Source organism: Aptenodytes patagonicus, chromosome 5 (assembly GCF_965638725.1).
Source record: "Aptenodytes patagonicus chromosome 5, bAptPat1.pri.cur, whole genome shotgun sequence".
In the NCBI taxonomy this organism is placed as follows: domain Eukaryota; kingdom Metazoa; phylum Chordata; class Aves; order Sphenisciformes; family Spheniscidae; genus Aptenodytes; species Aptenodytes patagonicus.
In genome coordinates, this window is record NC_134953.1 from 50,088,199 (window position 1) to 50,099,592 (window position 11,394).

At 49.9% G+C, this 11,394-nt stretch overlaps 1 protein-coding gene across 2 annotated transcripts; it reads right to left on the bottom strand.

Annotated features, from left to right (window-relative positions):
* Positions 1 to 3,066: 3,066 nt before the first annotated feature.
* NPHS2 (NPHS2 stomatin family member, podocin) lies at positions 3,067 to 10,159 on the bottom strand. 2 transcript variants are annotated; one of them, XM_076338181.1, is made up of 8 exons: positions 9,856 to 10,159; positions 8,118 to 8,221; positions 7,116 to 7,188; positions 6,728 to 6,810; positions 5,878 to 6,081; positions 5,091 to 5,146; positions 4,215 to 4,293; positions 3,067 to 3,494 (listed from the first exon to the last, which is right to left on the bottom strand). In XM_076338181.1, the coding sequence occupies exons 1-8, from the start codon at positions 10,130 to 10,132 to the stop codon at positions 3,216 to 3,218; spliced, it is 1,155 nt and encodes a 384-aa protein (XP_076194296.1). In that variant the 5' UTR covers positions 10,133 to 10,159; the 3' UTR covers positions 3,067 to 3,215. The 2 variants fall into 2 exon arrangements, with proteins under 2 accessions (XP_076194296.1, XP_076194295.1); XM_076338180.1 differs by having other exon boundaries at positions 5,815 to 6,081.
* Between the last annotated feature and the right edge of the window lie 1,235 nt (positions 10,160 to 11,394).

The following is an 11,394-nucleotide window of genomic DNA, read 5'->3' on the forward strand; positions in this document are numbered from 1 at the left end:
GCTTGTCTTCCTTGTAATACCATTGCTACCTTGACTTTCTCCTACACACATCTCTCCTGCCTGCATGCTCTCCTCTCTTCCCCTTGCCCTGTGCTTGCATCCTGTTGGTGTTTATCACCAACTCTTCTTGTTGCTCTGTCTCATTCAGCCTCATCCCTGTTGGATCATGCAAGTAAGTTGTTTGCACCTCTTTCCTCTCATCGAGGGGTTTTTTTCTCAGTGCCAGCATGGGTACCTCCTTCATCCTCTGGGCTTCAGATGATCCAGTTACCAGCTGAGTGGTTAGGAAGAAATTGTACAGAAATTGTATGGACAAATTTTTGTTTGTCTTTGAATCTTCTTGTTTTGAAGGTTTTGTCCTTCTTTCAGAAAGTATGAAGCAGCCTGAAGCTGTGCATGATCCTGAAGGCCTTTCTCAAGTTGCTGCCACAGGAAAGTTGCCTGCAACCAAGGTCACAATATCAGACCTCAGATGATGCCAGTTCACCCTCTCGGTGCACTGGGATGGCATTTGAAACACATGCTCCATCTCCCTGTGATTTCTGTGTTTGGCCCCCTGGCTCCCTATCTGCAGTAACCGGTAACCCCTACAGTCTCAACAGTGAGGTGGCCACCCGAGACTTCTGCCTCTGTCGGATCCCCAACCCAGGGCAGTCTGTGTAGTTATAAAGCTCTGCAGGCCAGCAGACCTGCCTGGGCTTGGTGTGACTCTGCAGTTTGATCCACTCTCAAGCTCAGAAGAGCAGGCATGAAACTGTCAGGAATCACATCAGCTCTGACAGCCCTTGCCAATTCCCACAGAGTAAACACTATTTTGGAAACATCATATATCACTAATCCTGAAGTACATTTTTAAATGATGTTTTCCCTCTGCAAGGTTTTTGAATGTAATATCTCCTGAAGGTAAAATGACAAGTTTCTGCCAGCTCTGTATATGTAAAAGACAGAAGATCCTGCTGGAGCAAGGCGTGTTCTTTGGAACTGAGGATGCTCTTAGCTACCATTTGCCTTTTCTGTAACTGCAGAAAAGTTACATTTGAAAAAACTACACCTGACTTCTGCAGATATGAGTGCAAATAGAGTAATGTGTGTGCCCTGACGTAGTACTGCATGTCTCTTGACAGTCATTTCTCAGGCTAAGTGTTATTCCTTTGAGACATTATCTGTAGAGGTGTTGGTCCTTGATGTGCCAAGGAATCTTGGTCTGGATGGATCATTTTATACGGAGTTAGAAATGCAGCCAGAGAAGTGTTCAGAGAAAGGATCATCTGCAGCTCACTGTAGTATTATGCCCTTTTGCCTGAGGTTGGGAAACAGGGGCCTACTCCAGCAGCATGAGAAATAACCACAATCAACCTTAGAGAAGTAACTACACAGCTCATGTTCGCCAATGGAAGATTACAGAGCTGTTCCACTTCCCAGAGCTAGTTTTCCATGAGTGGATCACTACTGAGATCTATTACAGACACACAGGCAGGAGCCACAGCCATCCTGCCATCCTCTCCTGAGAGGGTTGCAGTGGCAGAATGATTTGGATGTGAGGTTGCACCTGGAGCTCCGATGCTCGTGTGATCATTGAGAAGTTCACAGGTGGATTTTTCCCACTTCCCAGCCACTTGTAAGGGAGCTGGTTTGCTGGGTGTCCTTGCTGTAAAAAGGCTGGCAAATACTTGTAGAGCGAGTATTATGGGAGCACTGAGTGTTGAGAAGTGGACTCCAGGGAGCTGAAGGGGCTGATTAAATACAGAATATGTGGTACTTAGTAGAAGTGGGATACTTGTCCTTTGCAGCAGTATTAAGCCAGTACCTGCAGGCCATCCTCGTGACACAGCTGCATTTAACAGATGTATTACTGATGATATATGCCAATGTGTGCGAGTGTTATCAGCAGGCAAAGAGGGACTGAATAAAATGAGTGAAAATACAAGAGTGAGCGACTGGCTGTGTAACCCCTGCTAGGCATGTGCATGATGGCCAACTACTGTGTGGGCAATTGAGAAGGGCCACAAAGTACCCGCTATCTTGGCCTCTACAGGCCACCAGCAGCAGAACGTGTTGGTTGTGAAGGGGAGGTCTACTTTGAAGCAAGGGGAGATGCTGCAGGTCAAGTAAAAGGGCAGGAGCAGAGCTGATGTCCACCCAAAGGGCACCAGGATCAGAGAGACCGAGTGCAGTGGTATTTCTTTTGACAGTGCTCCATACCTTTGCCAAGGGAAAGGATTGCAGTATCTGAAGGTTCCTGGTCATTTCAAATAGCTTTTGGCAGGAAAGATATGTAAGAGTTTTGAGGATTATAGGAGTTTTGAGGACTTTCTCTGTTCCTTTCCTGTGTGTAGAGGTTACCAAGGTAGCTGCAGCAGGCAAAAGTATTCCTGTTCTTGAGGCTCTCAGCTGGTTCTTCCCCAGCAGTGCTGTATTCCGCCTTGTCAGCTCAGTGGGAGTTAGTTAAACGGATCACCTCCAGAATTTTTAGATGCTATAAGCTCAGATCTTGTTCTGCCTCACCCCCCAGTGGAAGCAAGCAGCAGCACAGCCTGCCCTTCCTCTGCACAGCTGATGTACCTTGCAGGGACGTGCCAAGCTTTAAAAGCTGCCCTTTCCTCCTCTTCCTTTTTCTCCTATTTTAGAACTAGCTAAACACCTTGGTTGCCTGTGCACATGGGTGGTGACTGAAATCCCATATCCAGAACTATGCCATGGGACCCAGCTCGTTCCCTTGTTGCAGAACCACCAGGCTGGCAGCACCCACCAACCTGCCTGCGTGCTGAGCCCCTTCCTGTTCCCCCACCGATTGTCAGGCTCCCACCCCTGCCTGCCCACCTGTTCTTTTTGGGGACGGGAGCATTTAAGTACATAGGGGCTAGTCTGTCCTTCCTGCCGAGGTGATGGAGCAAGATGGATCAGACCCCAGGGGCCAGGGCCTAGGGTGTGAAAGTGCATCTGGTCCTGTGAAGGGGATGGGATGACTCCCCTCTTCCCTCAACCCCCTGCTCACACACATGACAGCCCTGCTCTTTGTGCTCCGTATTTTTCCCTTTCCAAAACAAGCAGAGGCGCCTTCCATGTACAATTCACTTTATATCACAGGCCTGGGCTGCCTTCCCTCCTGCCTCCAGACCAGGACCCACTGGTGGGCTGCCAATAGGCCAGCCTTCTTGCTCTTCTCTGAGCAGGATGGACCAGGGGCAGTGTAGCAACCATTTCTGGGACAGCTCTTAGAGCATGGGTGAGTCCTTCTTGTCTTTCGGCCTTTCTGGGAGCTTTGTAGTGTCTGTGAGGAGGCTGCTCACTGCCGGAGGACTGTGGGTAGCTGGAGAGACCAGGTTCATGGCATCCAAAGGCAAGGGCAAGATGAAGGCAGCAGGTTTCTCTGCAGTAAGGGAGTGCAGTGCATGGAGGTAACGGAGCTGAGCAGCAGCAGGGGCACTGGACAGGATCTCAGCTGCCATCCGCAGGGACTCAGAAGCAGCCTTTTCCCCCTCAGCAGCGATCACCTACCAAGCACGGGAATAAAGAAGGTTTCTGTGAGGCTGGGAGTAAGGGGGCATGGACTGTTCATTACAGAGGGAGGTTGCCACCATGAAATTCCCAGGGTCAGTGTGGTAATAACATTCCTGCTCTTTGAAGATCACAGCATGTACTAAACCTCTTGACGGTCCCAAAAGTTTGGGAACTCATGTCTAACTTGTTTTCACTAGGCCCATCGGGGCTCACAATTGGGCATACCCTTGCTGCAAAAGCATGGGAGAGGGCAGCCCCCAGGCTAGGCTTGTGGGAGGGGTGCTAGACACCAACCTTATCCAGGCTTTTGAGCAGCTCAGTACAAGGGATGGAGACCAGCCTGGGCTGAGCAAGGTGCACGGTACATGACAGTGGTGACAGCCCTGCACTGGGCTCCTAGGGGAGAGTGAAACCCTGAGGAGGAAGAGATCCCCATGAGGGGGAATCACTGTGGGCCCGGGGATAACCCCAGACTACTTTGTGTGTCCTTCTGTCCTATCTGTAGGCCAGGTACCAGATCTGGCACTCCACTGGGCTGGCCCAGACTCTTGCAGCTCCCCTTGCTAGATACAGCTCTTGAACAGGAATTAAAGGAGACATATCTTCCCAGAGCTGTACCCTAGTGTGGCACGTCCCAGGAATGTCAAACCAGGGGTGGGAAAGGAAAGAGGGATGCTTTGGAAGGAGATGGGAGGTATTCAGGATTGGCATACCCGCACTTTGGCCTGTCTCTGCGCCTCCGCTTCCACAGCCAGGGACTGCCGAACTTCAGCAGGCAACTGCACGTTGTTGCTGTGGTAGTAAGGGACAGGGATTAGCTGGGCTCTAGGCTCTCCTGGAAGTACTGGATGGCCAATCTGAGGCTTGGAATGGGCTCATCAGTCAGTCTCTGCAGAGCTGTTCATTCATGTTCTTTGCTCCCTGGGTGTCCTTCTTTGTGTGTCTCACTTTAGCCTTCTACCTCCATTCCCATCCTTCTTTTCCAGCCTGGTTTTCTAATGACCAGGCTTGTATGATCACTAGGTGCCTGACAGACCTCTTCTCTCTGTGCCTCTGAGACATCAGAGAATCCACTGGGAGACAACTCTCAAGACAGGCACAGCAATTTTTTCTGTTCATAGATTTACTCATTCACCGCTTGGCACTCTCCTCCATGGCCCTCTACGTGATGAGCATATCCCACCTTTCTGCATGGGCTTCCGAGTGACGAGCCCATCCTAGCCAGTGCTTTGATCTAGAGTGGGGCACAGAGGGTTCGGTGCCTGCTGCACCTCTTAGGCTGCCAGAACTGGGTGCCAACTCTGCCTGCAGCAGCGGTGAAATGGTGATGAGATCCCAGCTAAGGATCCTGCCCTGGCTGTCAGTGCAGGAGCAAACACAGTCTTTGCATGTGGAAGTTTTACATGAGGCAGAGGCTGAAAGGGGCAGGGAAAACAGGAAGGCGAGGGGTGAGGTTCTACCCACTGCAGAATGGCTGCAGGGAGAGAGCCAGAGGCAAAGCAGGAAGAGGAGCAGACAGCAGTGAGCAGGGCAGGACAGGTACTTGCAAAGAGCCAGGGAAGTCCCCTCTTACAGCATTTCCTACCTACATTTCTGTTCTCTCCACTTTGATCCCCCAGCAGCCTGTGACCGCATCCAAAGCCACCTGTGAAGAGGAATATTTTTAGAGCACGGGGAGAACACCAGCCCTGGCTTAGGTCCCTTACAGGGACTAAGACAGTGCAGGGACATTAATTCAAGGCAGTTAACTGCAGGACTGTAAGGCAGATTTATTAGTTTTTGTGTGCTATTGTGTGAGGCCCCTCAGAAATAAAATTACTTCCCTCACTTTACTTCTGATTTGTGTTTGCCCCAGGGGTTTAGCACAATTTAACTAGTCCATACTGGTTCAAACGTGGAACCAATTCAGTTCCATAGGCAACATTCAGTTCCTGACTGGTATCATCATGTACGTGTGTCATGGCCACAGAGAACTGCTGCTGGAGATCCCATGTATACTGGATTTATGGCAACTCACTCAGGCTGCAGAATACACTTCTTGTGAGACTCTCCTCTTTGGGGTAAGTACTGAAGCTGGGGTATCACAAAGCACTGATGAAGCTGGTCTAAGTGGTTCCTTCATGCCCCTCACACCATACTGTCTGCTACTCATCATGGCTGCCTGTGGGGCCCACACTGTATATCCTCCCCCTAAAGTGATCCAAGTCAAAAAAAAAAAACCAGAAGAAAAATCTCCCATTTTTCTGTGAAGGAGACACCTGTTGTTATTGTTTCCTTCTGTAAACCCGTGTCTGTGATAGAGGGACTGATCACCTGAGCTGCTTTGTGGAGCCTCAGTTCACCCCTTGCTCTGGTGTCTCCCCCCTGTGGAAGCACCTTTATCTCCTGGCTGATGCTCTTCCTCTCCAAGAGAAGTTCAGAGAAGGCTCGATGTGCCAGGAGGCGCTTTGTGGTGGTCTGCACCAGCAGCTGGATGGCACTGGAGATGCTGGTCAGGGTGGTGAGGAGAAGAGAGGCATTCTCCAACCGGTAGTAGCAGACAGCATCTATCTCCAAGGTAACCATGTCTTTGGTCACCACCTAAGCAGAAGACATTAGGGGAGATGGAGCTGGTTCTGACTGCTGCCTGGTCCATTCCTGTTCTGAGAGCATAGGCTGTGTCCTGAGGTGTGTGCTCAGCTGTATCTCCAGAAGGATTTGCTGTACACCATGGGGGTGAGCCTGGAGATGCTACCAGACAAGGACAGTCCCACTGGCAATGCAGCAGCACAGACATGTCCCAAAAGGAGAAGAGGGGCTGTGGCTAGGGAGGTTGCAGGTTCAAGGGTTAGAAGCAAGCGTTCAGCCCTTTCTTCCTCCCAGGCTTATACAGGAGCAGAGTACCACCCTTACATTGTTGTAAGATCTTAGTCTGAGCTCCTGTCCCTGCTGCATGCACTCCTCAGTGTGGTGGGTAAAAAAAACTGGTCCAGTATCTTTGGCCCAGCCACTTCCTATTGGTGTATGTTACCACTAAAACATGTCAAATTGAATGGGATTAAAAGCAGTAGTTTTAAAAAAGAAGAAAAATCACTACGGTGAATTTTTCGCCTTCCATTTTCTGAGGTGTTAGGGTTACTTTGAGATGTTTTTTCAAACTTTTCTATGCAGGGATGAAGGCTGGAAGTATAAGGTGTAACACTAAAGGGATCCAAAAATTAATATAGAGAGGGGGTGTCAGCCATACCTGATGGAAGGGGATCTCTAGGGTTTTGAGGCGGAGGTCTATCTTGTGATACGTGTCCAGACATGGAAGGAAAAAGAAAAGGCCTGTGGGAGGAAGAGAAAGGCAGTTGGTGATCATCAGAACCACAGAAATTGCCTCCCCTGACTGGAGAACGGGAGGGTTTGGCATGCAGAATTACAAAGGAACAGCAATATGTGGGCTCAAATTCTGAGGCTGTTTCTGCAATGGGAAAAGCCATTAGAAGCTACTGGCCCTTAAGAGGAAGGGAGCAAAGACATCCCATCTCCTGTCTGGCTGTACCTGCTTGGAGGGCACCAGCATGTGAGCTTTGGTAGAGCATGAAGAAGAGGAGCAACATGGCTGGGGGGGAGCTCAGCAAACACCTTACCAGGCCCTCTGGCTTTGCCAGGAAGGAGACGCCCAAGTCGGAAAACGATGGCTCTCTCATACTCCCGCACTACCTGCAGAGGGAAACAAAAGCTAGGCTGAAGAGGAAGGCATAGGACTGGGGAAAGGGGCTTCACCAGTACGGGAGGAAGTCTGTTCTGGGAAAGCCCTGCAAAGAGACGATTTCAGCAGGTATGAGCTAGTGGCATCACCTGTCACTGAGTCCCTTTACCCTAGCAGAGAACCTGCCCAGAACGGCTGGCTGGCCTTGTGCGTGAGCAGCATACAAGCAGCCGTGTAACAGCCTGAGATTTGGTGAGAGCAGCCCATGTTAGAGCTGCCCAGGGTTTCCCAGGATGAGGCCAGCATTCTGCTTCCTTATAGCCTGGCCAAACTTGAACACCCTGAGCTAAAATTTTCCATGTTGGTTGTTTCCCTCCAAGGGAACCATGTGTGTATGTGCTCACGTGTGTAAGATCTGAGCCATAATACTGACACTCTTGTTGAGAACAAGATGCACGTGAAATTTCCTGAAAGTAGGAATCAAAATATGCCTACTTGTAGCCATGTCATAAATCTGAGAAAAGGGGAGGAAGGGGGAAAATCTGCTATTAACTGAGGATCAATCTCTCTTAAAAGTTTTAATTCAAAACTTATTTACCCTGCTGCTGCAATGCAGCCATTTCTGGGCTGGGTAGGCTGAGGGTTATGTTTGAAAGCGAATAGACTTGCAATTTGTTTTAAAAAAGAGGAACCTAAGCCCCTGCCTGCTGATATTGCAGCAGGAGTATTTGATAGGCAGTGGCTGGACCCCTGTGCAGCCCTCTGCTGCAGCAACATGTGATAAAGGATAAATCAAAATTAATGATGAGTTGAAGAAGTGTAAATAGGGCCTTAGACCAAAAAAGCTTTATGCTCGTGTCCGACACATGCTGAACCAGTGAGCTACATCCACATCAGACACGAAATACTAAACCTGGGGAGGCCCCATGACTATTCTCACCTTCATGCAGAACCAGACAGAAATCGGGAAGGTCACTATGACGAACAGGAAAGACAAGATGGTCAGAAGCCACTCACAGATGCCCAGACCCGAAGACTTTACACCTAGGAAGAAATCCAACGTGACTCTGTTAGGAGAGGACTGCTCCCAAAATACTGATGGCCTGACAAGTGCCTGCACAGATCAGCTTCAGTGTTGTCCTTTGCCTAGACCCAGTGTATGTGAACCATTTGGCTCTCTCTGGAGCTGGGTTAAAGAATACTCCCTGCCCTAGGTGGCCAGGAGCTGCTAGGATGGACTGACAGATTTTGTCCCTGCTTTACTGTCAGAAATTGAGCCATGCTTCTTCATAGTGCCTTGACTAGAGGGCAGCCTTTAGCTTGAAGACCTGTAGCTACCAAGCAGTGTTGAAAGGCTTGGAATGGGCAACTTGTTGCCTGAGCTGGAATCCCAGAAGCTTATCTGGAAAGATAAGCTAATGGCAAAGAGAAAGATTGTAAATAAGAGGTAGCTTCCAACATGCACAACCTGAAGTGCCCTTCCCTATCAAAGTATCTCAGGTCCTTTTGGAATAGGATTTTAGTCACATCCCAGCTCCCTAATGCAGTGGGACCAAGCCACTGGTGCTGCTGAAATCTCCCTGTGCTCTACAGCAGTCACACCAAGGTGCTGGAGGCTGACTGGGGTGGTCAACCCCAGATGAGTATTACCTTCTACATCTCCCCAGAGTGAGTGTGGGTCATCTTGATCTGGCTGCCCTTTGTTGTGCTCCTGCCTGAGGGAAAATCTGCAGGTATGGCATGAAAATAGATAGATTACTTCTGGGGGTACCTAGACCCAGAGAGTGGGCCATGTTTCCCAGCAGTGAAGTTAGCATCCCTGCATCCCTCCCATTTTGAATCCCTTCTAGCCCTTACATCCCTGCCCCTTTGCCTCTGAAGCTTTCTGCAGAGCCAGCAGGTCCTGAGGGAGGTTCAGATCCCAAGAACCTGTGTGATCACTCTAGCTCCACAGCACCACTCACTAGCTGGGATTCCTGTAATTGAGGCAGAAAGAGGCAGTTGTCTAAAATTAGTTCCCAGAGAGACAGGAGCAAGTCTGAACCTTTGTGCCACTCTAGGGCAGCAGAGCTGCTGGCATGGAAGCGGACAAGTGATGCTGGCTCCTGTAATACACATCTGCCATGCCTGTGGTGATGCTGGATCCAAAGAGGCCCAGCCGTCTTGCCAAAAGACTCACAATGCTCCCTCCTATCACAGCAGGCTGGGAATCTGCCTAACACATGGCCTGGAGAGGAGCTGCTCTCAAAGGTTATCTGGAAGGGGAGCTACAACTGTGCACCTCAAGTGCAGTTCTTCCCTGCAGTGCAGTTCTTTGGGCTGTGAACTGGCATTGAGGCTAACTCTGTCCACCTAAAGAAGGGCAAGCGAGAAAAGGAAGATAGTAGAGCATGAACAGAACTGGGGAGCAGTGAGCTGAAGCATGAAGGTTGCTGGGGATGTAACTGCTTGTTGCAAAGTTCATTGCTTTGCTAGACAGTGCTGATCAGCCTGCAGTACTGACTGCAGAAGCTGGCTGGGAGGCTGGCTGGAGTCTCCCATATCCTGTCCTGAGGGTAACCACGTCTGTGCAAGGTGGGTATGATGACACTCACCGTGCAGAGAGCAGAGTCATACTGTGACCATACAGGGTCAAAGAGCCCATACCTTTCCAGCCCCTTCCCTTCCATAAGCCATACCTTCCTCTTGCTGCTCGCTGTCCAGCAACGCCATTGCCTCCATTTCTTCATCAGATATCACACCATCCACGTCTACCACCGTGGACGTGTGCACCCTACCATCAGTCCCTGCAGTGCTCTTGATCTCCTTTGCTTTCTCCTGCTTTATGTCTCCCCTTCCTTTGCCGGCTTCTCTGCTGCTCTCCCTCTTCTCTCGTTTGCTCTGTGTAGCTGGGGATTCTCTGCGTCTCCTATGAGACTCCCTGGAAGAGCTCCGAGACCTCTTATCCATCCTCATCTGTGCTGAGGAGCGTGCAGCTGCCTGTGGGAGTTGGATGAATTTGTGCTTGAATTTATTGCTGCAGGCAGGAAAACCAGGCAGGGGGCGAGAGAAGGGGAGGTGTCAGATCAAGGAGGCTTGTTTCAAGTTTATCACAGGCTTGTCAGACATAATAGACAGTGAAGTGAGCAAGCTGTTTCCCAGCTGCTCTGCTCTCATTGCACACTGCTGTGGAGAAGGGAAGGAAGGTTAGACCTGGACAGGGTGGACACCAGGAGGACATTCTGTTTGCCTTTGGAAATAAAATACAATCGGAAGCACTCAGACGATTTTTAATAGCTGTTTTCTGCAAAGCTGTTGAAAAGCAACCTAAAAGTAACTGTCAGACATGTGGCTCCAAAGACCTCACATGGTGAGAGTGGTCCAGAGCAATAAACACCAGGGCAAAAAACCTTTATTGGTGAGACTAGTGGCTTATTCAGGAGTGTTTGGAGGGGTTGTTGTGAAGAATGGCTGTGTGAGTAGCATCTGACACTGTTCTGCTCTCTAGAAACCCTTCGGCTGGCACAGTGGAGGGATATCGGCAGCAACCTCCCTCTCTCTAGGGTCACCTCACATTTTAGCAGGGAGGGAAATTAGCTGGTCCCAGTTCAGCCATGAACTTTCCTGAATTGCAGGGTTAGAGCTGTCGAATCAAAATTGCCAAAAGAGTTTGTGCCTAAATGCCTCCCTAGTTTTCCACAGCAGGAATGTGGCACAGCAAACATAGGAGCTTTTTCTTTTCATGCCGCACAGCCTGTGGTGACATCTGCGGAAACCTCTGCAAGAAACACTTTTAAAGTGTTTTAAAGTCCCTGACTGTATTAAAGAAACCAGCACCTGGCTAGAAATCATACTACAGCAAGGCAAGGCTGGAACATAAAGCAGTGACTTCCCTGTCAACAGGGCAGTGCTGAGCTCAGGGATGCCCGGTCTCTGGTGTGGAGGAGCAGCTGGAGGGAGCTGGGAAGCCGGCTGGGGAGGTGCTGCTCTTGTTTTTTCACGGATTCCTACTTTATTAGAGACTTATGGCCTGTCTGGAGTCAGGATATTGCAGGCAGGGAGGGCAGGAGCACCAGCTCCCTGCTTTCTCTGCTCCGTCGTGCTGGGTGCTTCGTCAGCAGGTGACCGGGGAAGCAACGGAGAGGGCTAATGGCAGAGGAGAAAAATTGGGTGGAAATAGGGCGTAATCAATAAATTCATACAGTGCCTGTATTTGCTTTGGACATGCTCCAGAGACC

Coding starts and splice junctions, on each gene's coding strand:
- NPHS2 (XM_076338180.1), bottom strand. CDS start 10,132: ATGAGGATGGATAAGAGGTCTCGGAGCTCTTCCAGGGAGTCTCATAGG. Junction 6,811..7,115: donor TGGCAAAGCCAGAGGGCCTG/GTAAGGTGTTTG, acceptor TTCCTCCCACAG/GCCTTTTCTTTTTCCTTCCA. Junction 3,495..4,214: donor AGAGACAGGCCAAAGTGCGG/GTATGCCAATCC, acceptor CGTGCTTGGTAG/GTGATCGCTGCTGAGGGGGA.